General features: G+C 38.7%; 1 protein-coding gene across 1 annotated transcript in view; it reads right to left on the bottom strand.

Moving 5' to 3' along the window:
* The window catches only part of ERCC6 (ERCC excision repair 6, chromatin remodeling factor), a 48,045-nt gene extending 30,179 nt beyond the window's left edge, over window positions 1-17,866 (bottom strand). Inside the window, 6 exon segments of the mRNA XM_075423386.1 lie at window positions 1,426-1,551; window positions 10,884-11,601; window positions 13,468-13,576; window positions 15,988-16,108; window positions 17,366-17,808; window positions 17,810-17,866. Coding sequence (XP_075279501.1) covers window positions 1,426-1,551; window positions 10,884-11,601; window positions 13,468-13,576; window positions 15,988-16,108; window positions 17,366-17,808; window positions 17,810-17,866 — 1,574 coding nt within the window.
* Between the last annotated feature and the right edge of the window lie 1,665 nt (window positions 17,867-19,531).

Genomic DNA, 19,531 nt, shown 5'->3' on the forward strand with positions numbered 1-19,531 from the left:
CAATTATGCAGGAAGATCACTTACAGCATACTACTATACACCTGCTTGGGTCAATATACTTCCATGTTTTGTACTAAACTGGCTCAGAACTCAGAGTTTAATGCCTATTGACTACGGGTCTTCCTACATTGGAGATTTCAGCATTTAAGTTACAAGTCAGACAAATCATTCAACTCAATTGATCTTCCTAACCACTTAGGAAGTTTTGCCAACTGACTCATGTTTGCAGGGATACCCTTCATTAGTGAGGCTGATATCTCTAAGATTAATTTTTAGTTGTCTGCCTTATTTCAGTTCCCTTTGGGTTGCTCAGACCACACATCCGTCCTCAGGATGATTACTTCTGCAGTACATTCGTATAAACAACTGGAGACCACATATTGGCTGTGTATGGTCCCGGCAACCAAGTCATTAATTCAATTCCATTTCATAGGTAGTGCTTCCCCTCTGAGGAACTGCAGGACACACTAATAACTTCTCTGAGGTTAAGACTAAGTGGTGCTGTTGGAAGGGATACCACGCACACCCATTACAAGCCAGGGCTTTCTACTACACTAAGATTTTAGAGAGTTAGCTATTGAAACAGAAGATGTTTTTCCTGCTGTGTGGAATTTTGCCAACAAAAATGAATGCAAGCCTATTACGCATGAAATTTAAGGGAGAGATTATGGATACAGGTAACTTGTCAGCTGCTGGCTTGTTTGGGCTGCCTTTTGTAAACAGCTTTGTGAGATGAACTTTAGAGTGTCACTGGTCTCAAAAACCTGAAACAGAAAACAGTCATGTCCAAATCTGTAATCCAGCACTAATTAACTAAAGAATGAGTTGTAGGGTGTTTTCCATCTACTAAAGGAATTAAGAAAACATTCTCCAGATTTTAAAATTTTACTAAGCGAAATGTTCAAGACAATTATAAGTACATACTTTCAGTAGACTTTAATCAAAGTTGTCTATTTTTTGCTGGGAGAAAATTTCACTCGCTCCACTCAGACACACCTACATTTCTTGTTTTCATTTATCACAACTTGCCAACACTTTGTTCTTAAAAGTAAAGTTATTTTACCACTCCAGACTTGAACTAAAAGAAATCACCTATCAATAAAAGAAAGCAGTTATAAAAAACAGACAAGGAAAACTTCTCAATTCGTAGTTTAGCTAATACACATTCACAATACTCACATCAGCCAGCCTGTATTTTCATGGAATTGTATTTTGTGCTTGTAATAAATTAGGTTCTTTCAGGTTTGATCCTGGAGCCTTATTTAAAGAAATAATCTTACAGAAATAACTGAAGTAAAAGTTGAGGCATCGTTCACTGAAGTAAAAGTTTCAGCAAAGGGCAGCCAGAAATCACCACTACTGTTATTACTACATTATTAACAGCATACAGCAGCATAATATTCAAATAAACTACACATTACATACTTAAAAAGCTTCTTGAAGAGAAATCCCGGTACTTTGAAACCCTCTTCAAATTCAGTGTCACTTTCTTCAGAGAGTTCCTCAGATGTCTGATGTTCCTTGTCCTTCAAACGTTCTTTTTGCCACCTCCTAGAGTGACACAAGGAGTCAACATTCAATTATTGCACAGAGAAGATACTATATGAAAGCTACACTGAATTTTCAATCAGGTAAAAGCCCAACAAAAATGCATTCTCTGATGTCATGATTTAAACAGTAATCCTTTGGAGGACAGGATTATGCAAGTAAATGCTCAAAATGTCTGACCTCTTAAAAGGTGCATGCACTCCTGACTATTTAGTTATTAGCCTTCAGAGTTTTATAGCTAGTTACAATTTTCAATAGACAGAAATACTGATACAATTGAATCAACAGTTAACACCGTTAAAAAAAAAATCTGGCTACCTGAAATTCCTAAACCTCCATAAACTCCCCCACAAAAATATCAATAAAGCTTATGCATTCCAAAGCTGGTTTATTAATTTAACCAAATACTTAAATAACTTGCTTCACCTACAGAAATGTGCAGCAGTGTATAATCTTATACTGAGGATTCATGTGGAAACATCACCATCTTTGGGGTGACATGCTCTAAATCTGTTAAGCAGTCATATTTAGAGAATGAGTTTTTTGACGTTTTGAAATTATAGAGCAATTTGTGGTCTGCAGTCTAATCTTATTTGGACCCTAGGCAGGTTAGAGAATTACCTTCCCATCACATCATTCCTCCCCTTTTAAAAAAGTACCAAAGGACCTCAGCATCCAAGCAAATGATGGACTTGTGTTTTAGCGACCCGAAAACATCTACCCATAACAGTAAAGTATATGCTACTGCCAGCTGGGTATGTACTAACTAATCAACAGCACTTCACTGACAATCTGGGTTTTGCTGGAATTCTCCCATGAAAGTGCCATTCACCACAGACCCATTGAGTGTGGTGTATAAATGGACAAAACCCCTACAGAAACTGGCAAGCTATAGCACTTATGAAAAACCTCCTTATGTTACTGTTCTGATGCAGTGCAAAAGCAGCTGTATTTCACCTGATAAAAAGGCTGAAGGAGAAGGAGACCTGATAACATAGAATCATCTGAAATACAAAACATGAAAAATAAAATTGTTCACATCCCAAAGAACTATCAGTAGTAGTGACGGGATGAAAAGAAGCAAATGGAAAACTCAGACCAAAAAAAGTTAAGCCACGTAGCACTGAATTTACTGCATTAAGCAACAGCCTCCTGAGTGAAATGCTGGGAAACTGATCTGTCCGGTGTTTTAACTCTACGTTGCAGAAACCTTGCAGAATGCACTCTAGAACAGTCCTGCAGCAACTGGATGGAGGAGGACTTAACAGGATGCAACAGCTTTCCAGTACACCTCCATTTTCTGAATGACAAACATCACAGGCGGGTGAATAGTCCATTTCCCTACTGGTAACATTTTGCCATTTACCCATTACACAAACAGCTTCTTATTAGCTTAGGTTGCCTCTGTAGCAGCAAAACAAACAAACAAAACCAAGAAGGGCAGGATAATAGATTAATAGAGTTCTAAAACACAAAACAAAAACCCCAGACCCCTTCTCCCAAACACACTCCACATTCTGGGAAAAGGGATTTCTGAACTATTTAAAAATGTGAAGAAATTCACATTTCCCTCTAAGTTATTTATCTTGATTTTTTCCATAAAGCTCTGCATTGCTGTCAAGAATTCAAAGATAAACTGCATTTAGAGATTGACATGCAAACTGTATTTTATTTCCAGCCTTGTTATGCACAATCCAGTGTGCTTTAAAGCTTATGGGCTGAGTGCCTTATGTTTTCAAACCTACTAGCCCAATTTTATCCATGTCAAGAAAAAGAAGCATGATCATAAAAATATTAGTAAATTTCTGGCTCAAAGTTGACAATATCAGCAGCTATGGCAACAATTTAAACAGTTTCACTATCTTGACCTATATCCCGACCTAACTAGCCAAAAGGAGGGAGACAGAAGTCACTGGTAAAATTTCTCACAAACAACTGCCTGTAAGACAGCTACCATCCCTGATATTTTGCACTTCATTCCTGGCAAACAAAGCCAAATACACCATAAAACATCTCGAGCGTGCTCCTAAGGCTTCAGCCATGCCACTATCTAGCTCAGTCCTGTTAACAGCAGACACGACTGGCACAATGTCATTACAGTACTGTAATACCTTCCAGCCTGACACAAGAAGTGCTTTCTGCACTAGAGAAAAATCCTCTCAGCTAGAACAGTTTAAGATCAAATTTGATTCAAGTTTTCTATCCTGAACACATCAGCGAACAAAAAAAAAAAAAAGGCAACGCAGGTCTAGTGTTCCCCTTGTATATTTTAACTATATAAGCAGTTCTGGGGACAACGAAACCAATGATGCCTGTCTTCCTAAGGACACTACTCTGTCTTCTCTGGTATGAAATATGGTGAAAACACTAAAAGAGACTCTTCTTACTGTTAGGTCATTCAAAATCATCTTCCACGGGATCTGCAATCTCGTAACAAGACTCAAGCTCAAGCTGTGTTTTTTCCAGTGGCAGCATTAATGGAGTTTCTCTTCTTTCCTGACCACTTACTTCAGTGAAACTTGTTAAAACTTCCACTTAAAGGTTTCTGCGTCTCTGGCAAATTTGTTTAAAAAAACTTGGGTTAGGAGTGAGGGAACAGTGAAGAAGTTGAACACTTCAAATACAAACACCACAATCATACACCCTTTCTCATGAAAGAAAGCTAATTGTGGCAGGTTTCTAGATCAGCTTTTCACCAGAATATTTTAAGAAAAGACTTACAGCCTGCCTTTATGGAACCAGTCACGAACTTTGAACTGTGATATTGTTTTACTAAGTGAAAATAAATACCACCACCTCCAAATATATGCAAGTTACAATAACTGCCAAAACCAACTGCACTGAAAAACTAAGACAGCAGAATGCTGAACACGTTTAGGGAGCCAGTTTCACTGGGATATATTTTGATCTCTTAAGTCAGGAAGTCTTCAGAAGCAAAAATCATGATGCAGAGAAAAAGCAGCATACGGAGGGGAACAAACCCAAGACGGACAAAGATAACCTTCAGTTCTCATTAAAAACTGATCAGTTGCTAATGCTTATTATCAGACTGTTCTTATTTGATTATATGAAAACAGGTATCCAGTTAAGTAATGAAAAAAGAACGTACTAAAAATATATCCAGTGTCAAAGTTTTCCCCACAGCTACTTTTATGTATCTATCCTAACACAGGAACCGAAATCTCTATCTTAGACTAGCAGTCTGTTAAATGTTTGATTTAGGAAAACAACATTCATGCTCTAGAGTCCAGCAGGCAGCTATTATACGTAAAAAGATACACAGCATAAAAATGCATTTATTTTTGTGCAGTACTACAATGTTGTGCTATCAGGCACAGATGGCCAACTCTTCTTCTGAGTTCCAGAAAGATCAACAATTCAAATTGACAAATGCTGACAGTCATTGCGTCAGACTGTGTCATTACTGAAACCAAGACATGTCAGAACTTAATTATTTTATCTGACTGGGTTATGACAAGACTCAAACCAAAGAAAACTTCTACTTACCAAACTAAATTCTAAACAACCATAGATTACAAAGCTTCCAAAGTGACAGCTAGATAAAGAATACATATCAAACTCAAGCAGGGACATAATTCGTACATGAGTTTGCTTCTAGTTCTGTATTCCAACAGGACTTGCCCCTAGCGAACACCGGAGCTTGTCTCCCCTGGGAAGAAACAGATTGCCCTCTAGTGTACATCTGAAAAAGTGATCCAGAAACAACCAAGTTTCAAAACATTTCTAAGATCAGCTCGTAGCTAGCCTAGAATTTAGGCAAGTCACCTTAATGTAACTACCATATTTTCTGCACGAAGGGTCATCAATTTTAGGATTTCTCTTAAAATTATTACATACATAGAAAATATGTATGTCTAGAATTTGAACTAATAAATCCCATAAACTTTTCTTTATGAAAATTAGGTATTTTATACACATTGTATCTGTTACTTTACTGAAGTGTATAATTACACAAGCTGTAGTATTGAAGGCTCTGGTACCGCATCTCTTCCAAAGTTCTGGAAGTTTTTTTGCCCTCAATTACCAGTTCAAAGAAAAAGCAGCAATCTGTTGTTACCACTAACAACTTTCAAAGTTTGCAGAAGCTATTCAGTTTCTGAAAGGCTTTGAACTTAATGTAAGACATCTTATTATGATATTCTATACTAAAACTTCATAATTTTTTTTAAAAAAGTGTAAATATCTAAATGGCTGAAGCAATGGGAGAACAAACACTATTTGCTAGACCAGACCAGTCAGTTGGTCAGTCTGGTCATGGACCTTTCTCCAGAAGAGGGAAAAACAGCAGTATCTCATATCTGACTTAACTACACAGTATTGTATTGACCGTTTGGTCAATATATTCCTTACACACCTCAGTCAAACATCATTAGTGTGCCTAAACAATCAGAAAATACAGGTTTTACTATATCATCAAGGTCTCCTGAAAACATAAGCATGACTTTTGAGAAATCTATTTTATGTTGTCCTTGCTCACTGAGATAAACACAATTTTATCCCGAAAGTGTAGTATGAAAGCCATATATCATACAATTAAATCTTCCTTAAGAATATATTCAGATACTAAGCTCATTTCCCACTTATTGCAATACCCTAGAAAGAAATTCTGCATCCAAAACAATAATGAGCACAATCTGAATTTTCTTTTAAATAGTCAGGAAGCAAGCTGAGTGTTTAATACAGTTTGCGTTTGTGAAGCACAATATGTTTTCTATTTTAGACAGCTAGAATCCCTTACAGATTATTTTAATTTGCTAAATTGAAGCATTCCACATTACTTTTCTGATCTAACTTTTTATGGTCTATATGGGTGGATTTAATTGGTACATCCTAACAGATGAAGTACATGCAGTTAGTACCACAAGTCTCCATAAGTAAATTAAGAGTGATGTAGACAATTACACACTTGAGCTTAGAATGAAAGGTGTACTCAGCGAGTGAGCCAAAATGTATCTTCATTTGTGTCTTGGCTTTGTCATTTTAAAGAGCAGTTAGGATGCTCTAAGAAAGTATCTTTCAGGAAAGGTAATATTTAATCCTTTTTTAATTTATAACTCTGAAACATCAAGAGATTCAGTTACTCAGATACTTCAAAGAGAGCTAGCACATGAAAACTGATATGATTTGAGAAAAACAACTTACTTTTAAGTGAATTTTATGTTTTTGTTTGATTCTTTGTATCAACTGCTTTGCACACTGATAGCCACAACTTCCAGCTACTCAGCCACTTGGATGTCACTTGGGAGACATGGAAAGAAGCAGCTTTCCTAGCCTTGCCTCTGAGCACTTGACAGCAATTGAGTGAAGAGCTATTCAAACAACCGTACTCCACAAACCACACAGAACACACAGATACAAGAAAACACAGATATGGCACTTATCTCCTATAACATGACATGTAAGTCCTTCCTTGAAGCAGCAGGCAGATACATACTGACAACTGCTATGGGAACAGTGACCATAAGACCGCAAATTTTTTGTTTCGTTTTGACTTCAACCTATTAGCTTATGCAGATACTGTATTAGTGATGTCATTAATGTAACACATTAACTACATATATTATAATCAGCAAAAATTACTTGGTTATACTTATGCTTTGCATTTCAATACATGAAAATAAAAACTTTGATTAATATGCAAAAAATTTATCCTGATAATTTGCAGTTTCCACATCTGTGAAGTCTTGAGAATAATACAAGAAAACCATGCAGCAGTTTTCTTGTTGAGAACACAGAAAAGGTTTATTTCCTATGCATTCAGTCTGCGTACAATGTTACTCGTATTTTTGTGATCCTAGGTAAAAGAAGCTGAAAGAAGTGCATTTTCAGTCACTCCATAGTCTTCAAAGAAACTGGCTCTGCCATGACCTGACCACTCCACCAGGCAGGAGGCAACAGGTTAACATTCTACCAGCGCCAATTCTGAACACTTCTGGACCAAGATGGTCACTGTTCCGTACAACACAATATACATCGACAGCATGCCTGTTGATGGGCACACAGTCTCCGAGACCTTCAGGTCCTTCCTAGAGCTGATTACCTGATCCTCCAGATTCAGCTAGTAATAGCCAGTATGAAGGACAGTTGGGAATGATGACATGCTACTTTTCACTGCATCTTAAATTTACCTTTTAGCTGCCTGACAGTATCCTACTTATTTACCTTACTCTCCATAATTCTGATGTTCCTTGCTATTGTTCATTATTCTTGCAAGCTATGAATCACCTTAGATGTTAACCTCAGAACAGAATTTTTTTCCCCTGCGTGTCTGCATAGCAACATGGCTCCAGTAACAGTAACTAAAGACAGGCAAGACCCGCGCAAGAGAAAATAAGTGAAATTACTGAGTGTGAGCTGAATTGTGTATAGCTAACTTTTACTTTTTCACATTCCACTGATCACATCTTGCTTTGAGTGATTACGACGACCACTGCAAGTAGCCTTTAGAAGTAAAGCAAAGAGCCAGGTGCTCTCCTGCCTGCCCTGTTTACTGCAGAAAACATCAGCTCCTGTTCTGAAAAGTCTCTTGTTCTAGCAATGCTTTGCAGTCCTGCAGTTAGCTAATTATCATGCTTTAACAACATCATCATATTTTCCCCTTGACACAGACCAATCTCTTCAAGTCCCATCTCTGAAAAGTTTTAATGTAAGGAAAACTCATTTTCAACCTTTAAGAGTGTAGGACTGTACTTGGTACCAAGCACAACACTAGATGTTCAGAAGACTAAAGTAACCCTAAAGGATTTTCCCCTGCCTCTCTCAGGGGTAAAATACACCATAATCTCACCCATTCGTTTGCATTCAAAAGTAAAACTGACATGAAACAAGACATAAATGTAAGCAAATGACAGCATTTCTATAGCATTCTTAATATGTTTCCTAATTCTCCACATTTTATTTTCTCATGGCATTTCCCATAATGAAGATTACCTAGGGGTGTCAGCATAAAAACGTCAATGTGGACAGCTGCAGCTTAACAGCCACAATAACTGTAGCTATGAAATTTTTAAGAGATGTAGTGTTTTGGCAGCAATTACAGTTATTGATATTTCTAAAATTCATTTAGGCTTTTATTGTAACTTTAGTAACCAAAAGAAATGTAGTCTATGATATGACTTTGCTAAGGATAAATTGTCACAATCTTAACGTTATTAAAAAACGTGTTTGAATGAATTTAAATTGTGAGTCATATTAAAACTTTCAATCAAAATAAATTACTCTTGATGAAAAAGCTGAATTAAAAATGATTTAATATTTGTCTAATTTAAATGTGAAGAGTACAGTTATATTCAATAAAATAGTAAATATTTTACCATTTAAGTACAATTAATTTTTGTAAATGCATCCAGTAAAAAACATTTCTGTTTGACCCTTTGGACACTGTTCAGATTAGTCTCTTGCTGAAATCTTCTATTCAAGAGCAATAAACTATGCTGTAACTTTGAAAGGCAGCATCCTGGGATTGCAAACCTATTCCCTCATATGAGCTCCTGATCTGCCTTTGTAACCTGTGATACGAAAGTGAAGTTGGGCTCTTCCTACTTGAGGTTTTATTACCGGTAATTCTATAACTGCAAGTATCTCTGCTATCAGAAGATACCTCTTCTTCCACCACAGCTCAGGCTCTCACCACAGGAAGAGGTGGTGTTTATACCTCTACTCCTTGACCCCTTCTCTAATACAGCTTCAGCTAAATCCTTGAGATCTTATATTTCTTTAAAGTATAAAATTCAAGTCTCCTAAGCATTAACCAAGTTCCTATGCTAGGCCTTATCACCACTTTAATCACCCTTCACTAACAGCCCTAATATCTACTCTTCCTTTCACTCTAGAGCAGCTGTTTTCAAGTTGGAAACCATGATTTTTCTAGAGGACTGTAAAACTACTTGAAGGACATTCACAAAAGGTAATTAATTAAAAGTAAGCACGCTATCAACAAGCTGAAGTTCATTGTATGAAGCTCAACACTTACACTAGAAGAGAGACAACACGCCAGTGGTTAGAGAACAATTAAAACAAACAAAACAACCATTTTAGTGATCTTGATCTTTTGACTCCCAGTACGTGCAGAAATGTGTCAACTTCACTGGCATGTCTAGTTAGCATTGTAACGGCTTAATAAATTATGCGTCACTTTGTTGCCCTTTCAAAATGTTTTCCAGGAAGTTGTGAAAATGGAAACACTGCTCAATCTTATTGATAGGAGCTCAACAGCTATGCTATCAGTAAAGAAAATATCTCAACAGCACACTGTAGCTAGAGAGATCATCAACACACAGGTTATACAAATTTCATAAATCACAGATTAGCACAAGGTGTTTCAGCTGCCATTTTAAAAAATAACTCATGTTCTTAGTTGTATTTCCCCTAACATACTAGTTTATTTAATAGAAGATGCTGATTCTCCTTAGAAACCTTACTCAGTTTACAACCTTAGGTCAGCTCAGCAACAGAAAACACTGCTACTACCACCACTGTCACTACCTCTTTCGATAAGGATGTTTCTACCCTCACTCTCATGAAGAATAAAGGGAGGAAAATCACTGTCAAATAGAGCAGCTCTTTTTAGACTTGACTAAATGCAGTCTAAATGTTCAGTCTTCATTACTTATATCTCAATATTAGAAGATATGTGCTAGTAATTAAATAACATATTGTCCTTTCCAGTATAAATGTTTTACAAGTTTAAATTCAAAAGATCCTTTTAATGGTTTTCAAATAGACCTGTTAGCCATGTAAACTATAAGTAATTGCCTAAATAAACTAACAGATTCTACAGAAACAGTATGTAACAATCATTTATTCAAATGATTTCTTCTTGACTATCAGTTAATTATTTAAAGCTGAGAACTTAGCATCTCACTCCACCACAAACCAAAGATTTTTCTCTTTGAAGAGGGAGGGCATCACCTGTCTGCACTGTAATTTTGCCTATTAAACAGAAGATTTTTTTTTTTCTTTCTTTGAAAGGTAGGTATATGTTCTACAAACAAAAGTAGTACTGAAGTATAAAGCTGCCAAGTAAGAAGTTGTTTTATATATACTCAATTTTGGGAACATTCACAGTTCTGCGAACAACAAACATACACTGATAACACAAATAGCTTATTACTGAAGGATCCATAACGATCAGAAAAATCTAATAGCAAAGTCCTTGCAATTAAGAGGTAAGTCTTGATTCATTTTGGAAGGCTATGATAATTCTGACTGTCTCGTTTTCCTTACTTCAGTTCCTAGCAGTACATTACAGACACTGTACTTCGCATGTTCAACATCATTTGTTAATATTACTAATGAAAATGTCTAGGACTAACCTTATTCTCTGTTTATAATAGTCTTCATCACCATCATCTCTCCATCTCTTTACTTTGTGCTTCCCCAGTGTATGCTCTTCTTCCTCAGAGCTTGGAAAGAAGTCAGTATCATCTTCAGCGTCTTTAAAATCTCTCTTCACTGAGTATTTTCTTTTTCTTGACAAATTCCTAAGTTCATAATCAGAATCGTTCTCGGCATGAGAAGATGCTCGCTTTTCCTCCTCTTCTGGATCAAAGAGTTCCTCATCAGGTACATATTCAGACTCTCCACTATCCTGGTCTTGTTCACGCCTCAACTTCTTGGCCTCAAGACATTCCTTTTCTTTTGGAATCTCTGCCTTCGATTGAATCTGAAGGGCATGCTTCTGAAGTTTTCTCATGTGTTTTTTTAAGCGCTTATCTGTTTTTGACTGGGCTTTACCCCCTTCTTCCTTTGTAGTAGATGTGGGAGCTAAGCACTGAACATTTTTAGCTTGTGTTTTCTTCTTTGCTCCTTTGTGAAGGGATAACTTCCTTCTTTCAGATGACAGCTTAGCTTGGTCTGCTAAGTACTTCTCAAAATCAGATGCTTCATTTAGCATTAATCGTCGTGTCTTCCTCTCTGGCTTCTGAGGTACTTTAGTTCCAAATGGAGTCACCTGGCCAGTACGAACAAGCTCTTCCCACTCTGTTTCCTGAACAGGCATAAGCATACTGCCAAGACATGATGGACCAGGTTCTACAACAAAAATCAGAACATCCAGCATGCCTTTAGTACCTTCTGAATAACACAAACACAGGAACAACAGTGTTTTGTTTTGGTCCATCCCTCTCCCCGCACTTTATACACATTCAGTTCAGTTTTTGTATACAACTTCAAAGTCCAAATTATCATCACATGTAACTTGAAGTTCAAAAAGGCAAAACCCAACAAAACAGAAGGCCAAAAAACTCAGGCTGTAACTTTTACTTCAAACTACTTCCCAAACTTCGTACAGGAAACATTATACATACTATCAAAGTGTAAATACTTCTGAAACACCACACACAAAATTACAGTCCCCCATGGCACATGAACTCTAATGTGCTCTCTATGTTGTCAGTCCAACCCATGTTACCTTGTTCAGTACACGAAACCACTGCATTCCCATACGCAGCAACATCGTCCATTTTTATTCTTATTATTGATTTTTCAGTCCTACTCATAAGCTTGAATTTGAAATTTCTATTACCATACCAGGACAGACACAAATCTCCCAAAACACATAAAAAGACAGTCTTCCCAAAATGCTTCAAAAAAAAAGAAAACAAACCCCATCTTTTTACTCTACAATACTAATATTATGACTTTAAAAGTCAGTTGGCTGCACAGCACATTGCCATAGAAGAGCACTTCAGTTAAACTACATACACAGTTACTATACCTATTAACACAAAGTATAATTGGTGTTCACAACCAAAGAGGGAGACAAGCTCTTGAATTCAGGAAGCTGAAGGGGAATTCCACCCTGAAATCTTCTTAGGCTCCAAAATTTCAAAAGAGCTGTACCAGAGTGGCCAGCATGGCATGCTACTGAATACGGTCCCATTTAAAGCACTGTATTTATCATCAAAACATGTTTAACAAGTAATGATGGTGCATCAGGCATGAAACTCTTCCCCCTCCACTCCCTCAGTTTCTCAAACTACTGGAATTGCTCCAATCCATTTCTTATGTCTTGGGCTCCGTTCACTTCTTAGTTACATTTCATCACACTGGATGCCTGAGTTTTAATGCAAGAACTCATTCAAAGAAAAAGGATTAAAGATGCTTTTCTACAAAGAAAAGTTTACTATGGTTTTGACTCATGTAAGTTCTGTTGAACCAGGAGAGAAGCATGAGCTCTGTGAGATGTGGAACCCACTCCAGTCACATCTGCAATGGACAAATAGCACCAAGAGTTTGCAGCTCTGCAAGCAACAATATAACCCAAAAATGATGTGCAGATGTCAATGGGCTCCCTGCAAAATGCTGCAGATTAGCAATTGTGGCCAAGACACAGCCAAGCTGGAGTCACAAAATTCAAGCTTTGTGCAGTCAGCAGTAAGAAGGAACACCTACTAAAACACTGAGAGAACAAACATCCTGCGTTGGAAGAAGCCTTCTTTTTTTTTTTTTTTAAACCACAGTGCAGCCTGAAAAATAGAAGCACTTTCGCCTTCCATTTCTAGTGACACTTCCCAACAGTCAGAAAAAACAATTTTGTTAATGCTGATTGATAGCATCCAGCATATAAAATGTAATTCAATCATGATGTTAGTCATCTTTATCAAATTAGCTGTGAAAAAATGTTAGGATTTCCAATTTATTAAACCCAATACTCTAATGTGCCTCAGCCATCCCTACTGAGCTGAACATGGATTAACATCCATTTTTTAAAACTTCCCACATGAATATGCCAAAATCTGCAGTTCTGCAGGTGCAGAGAATAAGTGTTCTTAGCGCTCTCTTTGAAAGCAAACTACTGAAATTTATTTCCTTGTTGGCAAAGATCTCACAAACCAGCTTCAAACAAAAAAAGGCATTACATCAAAATAGAACAGAACTTTTATCCTTCTCCCATACCTCCATCTTCCTCAAATTCAATCTCATTTACTTTATCAAGAATCTCTGTTCCACCAAGAATTGCTTGGAGACGCTTTTGTTTTGCTTTGATCTTCTTTAGCTGTTGCTCCTTGAATGACAAGTAGATACATAATTTCATTTTTAATCTGGGTTCATAAACTTGCTATCCTTTTAAATAAGACTTAAATTACTACATTTGCAGTATTTTCGACCAGAATCTCATATTCACATGTTCACAGTACCACTTCTGAAATAAAAAACTGCAAAAAAGTGTCACACTGTCTGCAGGGCTCCAAACCACAGAATACATATAATATTGTGCGTAAAATCATCTTATGATATGCATACAGTAAGATCAGATTGTTAATACACACAAATATCATGTACACACTATGCACTTTTTACGTGTATCTTTTGAGGTAATTTTATTAACGTGTTGATTCTAGTGAGAGAAGCCCATCAAGCGGATTAGTGAGACACACCGAGAACACCAAAAGATTTGTTCAAGATTTGTAAGACTTGGTTAATAAGCCACTAAAAACAACTAGAAGATTTAATACGATTTATTTATCACTCCAGGAATTTTGGAATGTTTTGTTAGAAAGAAACTGAAATTGTAAATCAGTCCATCATTCTAGTACATGTTTGTACAGTTAACTCAGGAGTGGTCACAGCTAGTTTAACAGCAAAAACTACAAAGTGAAATGACTTCAAAAAAATAAGTGAAAAAATCAACATCACAGATACTATAACAAGTATAGTTTATTACTGCTATGAAAATAATTAATAGCTAGCTCTTCTGTTACACCTTTTATCTGATTGTAATATCCTCAATATTTACTCATGACATCCTGATTCCTTGGTGTTGCTAACTTTCATTTATGAAACAAGAAATTCCGACCAGTACAACAAAGACATAGGCAATGTAACTTTCCACATTTGTAACTCCATTCTTTACCTAGAGGCACATATTTCAGTGAAAAAAAATCAAGTTTGTGGCAAAACAAAGTAAATTTTTTTGGTGAAGAGCAGTTCACTAGCTTGCCCATGTCTTCATGTAGCATTTTTCAAATCACAAAGGGCAAGTACATTTATGTACAGTACAATCTATTATCTCCTGTGTATGCACTACTATCCCTGCTACCCAAGAACTTTTATATCACAAAACATTCCCTGTATGACAACTCTAAGGAAATAGCTGTCTTGTACCAGCCACTAATTTTCCATTTGTCTCAATAACAGAAGAATTCAGTCGTCTTTAACCACTTATTTTTTTAATACTACCAAACGAAGAGTATTAAAAGGCACTTCTCCATGCAAAAGGTAGCTCAAGACCAACTTTAAATGCACTGCCTGCCTCCAAACAATGTTCAAACCAGACTCTTGAGATTATTAGGACCACTTCTATGGATCATAGTTTTCATACAGGGATTTATTCTTACACTTCAAGGACTGTTAGAGATGGCCAACAACAAACTCCTAACCAGGTTTAAAATTCCCCTGCAACTAATGCTGTGTAAATTACTTCAAGTAATATGAAAACAAGCAACATACAGTGTCCAATTTCATCATCACTCTTTAGCAGTAAGTCTGGTTTAATGCATTTCTTCCTACTACTTCCAGCTACTTCCTCCTAGTCCTGCGCCACTGTTAAGCAGTGTCCCACCCCTACTCTCCACTGGCCAAACTGTAAGCACAGTGTTACCCAGGTGGCTGAAATGATGAAGGTTAAAAAATAAACAACTGAATGAGTCAGTGGCAAATGGCCTGAGACTGGGAAGAAGTGTCTGAGGGCAAAAACCAGTAAGTTTTTCAGTCAGGGTGATCATTACAGAAAATGTTAGGATGCGTTTCCATCAGACGGTGAGCTGATCAAAGTGCTACATTCCTGACCAGGAGGAGTCTCCCTTCTCTCAAACCTCCTCCTTCCTATTCACAGCTGCATAAGTCTATTGCTTACATTACCTTGATACCTGCTAGATTGCTCTACAAGCTCCTTTAACTTCCTACTCTGGCAGAAAACAGCTGGAGCAGTTTCTGGCAAATCAATGAGTTAAAATGGCTCACAGAAAGTAACAATGGGTACTGGTACAAGAAAGATACAGACAAAGAAAGAGGATTAAGTAAAAAAAGGTAGAGAATGGAGACCACAAGAGCTTAGATTTAGGTCAGCTATTGAACCATGCCCTAACACTGCTTTGCTAATTCTGCGAATACTACTAAGAGGAACTTAATTACATTAATGCAAATCAGTCTTCTGAGCAGATCCTTGAATTTCAGTTTTACGGCTTATTCTGAAACTTAGAATTTAAAAAAAAAAAATCACCTCCCACTTTCACATCTTTAAATCAGTTATTTGCATGCTTTGGTAGAAAATCACACCGTTTAAAAGGGAATAAGCAGCAGTTGCAGACTGACTCTGAGCTATATAATCAAGCAAGAATTGTATCACATAATCCAAAACTTAAGCCAAAGTACAAGCTAAGTATTGTCAGCAGGAAACTAATGTAATCCAATCACCTTGTTATATTTTTGCCGTTTTACAGAATCTAGTTTTCTGTTTATATCTTTGTTGTTGGCAGCTTGAGGTGAAAGTTGCTCAATAATGTCATTTATTTGTTTCAGAGATGTTGTACATGACCTGAAAGAAAAAGAAGATTGCAATGTACTAGTCAACTCTAGAAAGAAAATTAACACATTCTCGATTCAGACAATGTAGAAATTCCAGAATATTTAAGGTAAGATTTACAAAGGTCTAAAGGTAAGTTTCTAAATAAGCATCTTATGTTTAAACAACACTGGAAATACTAAACACCATAAAATATTGGCAAGCAAAACTGAAGAAACCACTGCAATATTTAGCACTCAAAAGTTACAAGTCTAATGATAAGCAAGTGACAGTGGTTGCTTTTATCACTCAAGGTAAGTGATAAATGGGAAATCCCATGTTTTCATTTTCTAAAACTTTTTTACTTGTTTGATGCCATTATATAATAATAAACATAATAACCGCATAATCTAATTGCAATGGTTATGCTGCTCCATTCTTTCTCTCCGCAACCATCTTACTCATTACCTCCTCCTGATACATAACACCTGAAATTAGGTTCCAGTTTTGCAAACTTGCTTAATTTCACATCTCCACACCCAACTGGAAAATTAACGAAGTGCATAAAATTAAGCATATGCATAACGAGAGCTATGTGAGAGTTCACCTAGCTACTGGAGGCCTGCAGCACTCAAGCACTAAAAACCAACATTAATGCAATACAGTGAAAGATGCACATTATTTACCTGCAGTAGTTTACACAGTAACTCTACAATGAGACGAGAAACAGAAAGACAAATCTAAGATCAAAACTCAAAAGATCTGTGGCTCCTATCCCTCAAAGTTAAGCACTTGATTCTTTTCAGGTGTCATTAAGTACTTCATACAAGCACTCGTGATAAGGTTGCTTTGGTAGTAGTACACTCATGATATGGAGTCATCCAAGTTACAGAAAGCACATAACCAGAAGCACACAACCCCATGAAGCATTCAGAATTGAAGTGGCACTTCTTCTGACTGTAACTTTGAAGAACAGAGTATAATGCAGTTCTCCGCTGCCCAGAAAACAGATATACATCTTGGCAAGGTAGGAGACCAAGCAGAAAAAGGAGATGCACTGTCCTCTACTGCCTTGACGCATGACTGAATTCGCCAAATAAGAGCAATCAATAAAGCACTGCTCTGACATGAAAAATATTTTCTCCTTTTTTAAAAGGTGGCTCACAAGAACACATGTGATTTAGTGCTTTCAAAGCATCTGTTCATCTTCCAGCTTTTAAAAACATGAGACAGAGTCTCATCAGATAGTCAGTAACAGAAAAGAACAGTAAGAAAGGACAAAAAACTTACCTTAAGTCATCCAGCACTGACTGATATTCTTTCTCTGCATCAGCTATTTTTCTTGCTTTATTAGCTTCATTAATTGCATTATCTACTTGCTGAAGAACTCCTTGCTCCAATACATCCTGGTCATAGACATCAACTCCTAAACCTTTGAGCTCAGCAGCCTGTGCACTATATGAGACGGACTGAATCTGCTGCCTGTTGATCTGTAAAAGGGGTTGTCCTCTTCTGGGCACCTCCAGAGGAACAGCCATGGAAGTGGATGACTGGTTGGCAGAGTTTGGAACGATAATACTATTACCCAGGTCACCGTTACAAATGCTGTTTTCTTGCTCAGTTCCCGATTCGTCAGCATTATGCAGGCAATCGTTACTTGCAGTTGTAACAGGGTCTTGTTCTTGCATACTGTCTGGCAAGTGGCTGTTGTCTGTTGGCATCCTCTGCTCAAAAGGCAATAAAGAAGAACCACATCCTCATAAGAACATTCACACACACAACGTTCCTCATGAAGACTGTGCCCCAAAAAAAGGAAGCAAAACAGTAAGTGTGCTGCCTTCTTAGAAATTCTTGTTTCAAAACACCTAGTAGTCTATCCCTCCATGAGTCCTCCCCCCAAAGGCTTCTCCACACCAAATTCCACAATCAAAAGCACAAAGTGGCCAAAGCTTCTTAAAGACAACTACATGGAATACTCCCGGAAGACGCTGATGTCAAGACAAATAAAACAACCTGTAAAAATTACTCTCCTTGCCAGAGAACGAACTCAGTCATGTGTGTAAATGGTCATGCTCCGTAAGACTATAACATAACAAAAATATATGCAACTTAACATATCCAAACCAAAAAAATACAAGTGTTTGAAACAGGATAAGACTTGCCAGTGCAAGCACTGATGAAAGCAGCTGGCTGTAGGCTTTAGTTTGGCAATTCAGCTTTAAATCATCTTAGTTGTTAGTAAATTAGTGCTGAACTGACTTACCAAGGCAAGCCTGGAGCCGGTATTGTTTGGAGCCTACAGGGTGGGGCTGTCTGAAGAAAACAGGTATTTTTATCAACGCTGGGGAGAAACAAGTCTTGTTAACTTGTAGGAAGACATTAATAAGACGAGTGGGCTTCATCAGCAACCTCTCCTAGCACGGCAGCCCGCGGGTCTCGGTCCCAGCTCACGGTGTTCTTCCATCAGCTCCGAACGCGCGCCAACGGGCTGGGCCCTACGTTCGAGCACCAGGTACCACCGGCCGGCTCCCCCCGCGGGAGCCCGGATCCCTTCCCCCGCCCACACCCGTTCCCAAGTCCCCGTGCCTCACCGCCTCTCCCGGCAAGAGGGCAAGCCCGGAGCCGGCGGGGCGGGACAGGGCGCCGGGCCGAGGGCTGTCCCTCGCGGCTGGCGACAAGGCCCGGCCGGGACGGAAACGCGGAAGGCTCCGGGGGGTGCTGCCTCCCCCCGGCCTCCGTCCGAGCCGGGCAGGCCGCGGCCCGGGCTAGAGGGGCCGGCGCCGGCCCGAGACTCAGCTCGCCGCTCGGCACCCGGGTCACCTGACCGCCCACCCCATGCGCCACTTCCGCAACGTCGGCGACCGCTGCAGTTGCGCATGCGTGGCGCGGCAGGCGGAGGGGAAGTGACATACCGCAGGCCGGTGCGGTGGCGGGCGTCTGCGGGGTTCTGCCGCCGGGCTGCCTCGTCAGTGCGGGTTTACCTGGCAGCGATGGCCTCAGCCAGGGCCGCTTGCCCGGCGAGGGTGGGTGGGGCAGGAGTGCCTGTAGAGCAGAGCCTGTAGAGAGGAGCGGCGCGCAGGGAGCGCTGCGAAAGCTCCGCTTCCCCCCTTGACGTGCCTCGGCGTCAGGCAGTTGTCCTGTGAAAGGCTCGGGGAAAGAAGCGTGATCTGGTGGTTGCAAAATTAGCCCAGGACTCAACAAACGTTGTGGTGCAAATCGTGAAATTTGATTGCATCAAAGTTCCTCCAAGGGAAGGAAAAAAGGGTGCTACACAGCTTGGGACTTGGGAACAGGACTGCCTGTAGGCTTGGTAAGCAGCTGGCGAGAGGAGCAGTCCTTCGAGGGCTACTGCTCTGCCTGCTGGGGTCTGTAGCAGCACCATCTTCTGCATTCCTTTATTTTCTCCACAGTTCTTCAGTAGTGGCAAAAGCAGAAAACCAGTTTTTCTCCAGGGCT

The sequence above is a fragment of the Opisthocomus hoazin genome, chromosome 6 (genome assembly GCF_030867145.1).
Source record: "Opisthocomus hoazin isolate bOpiHoa1 chromosome 6, bOpiHoa1.hap1, whole genome shotgun sequence".
Classification (NCBI taxonomy): domain Eukaryota; kingdom Metazoa; phylum Chordata; class Aves; order Opisthocomiformes; family Opisthocomidae; genus Opisthocomus; species Opisthocomus hoazin.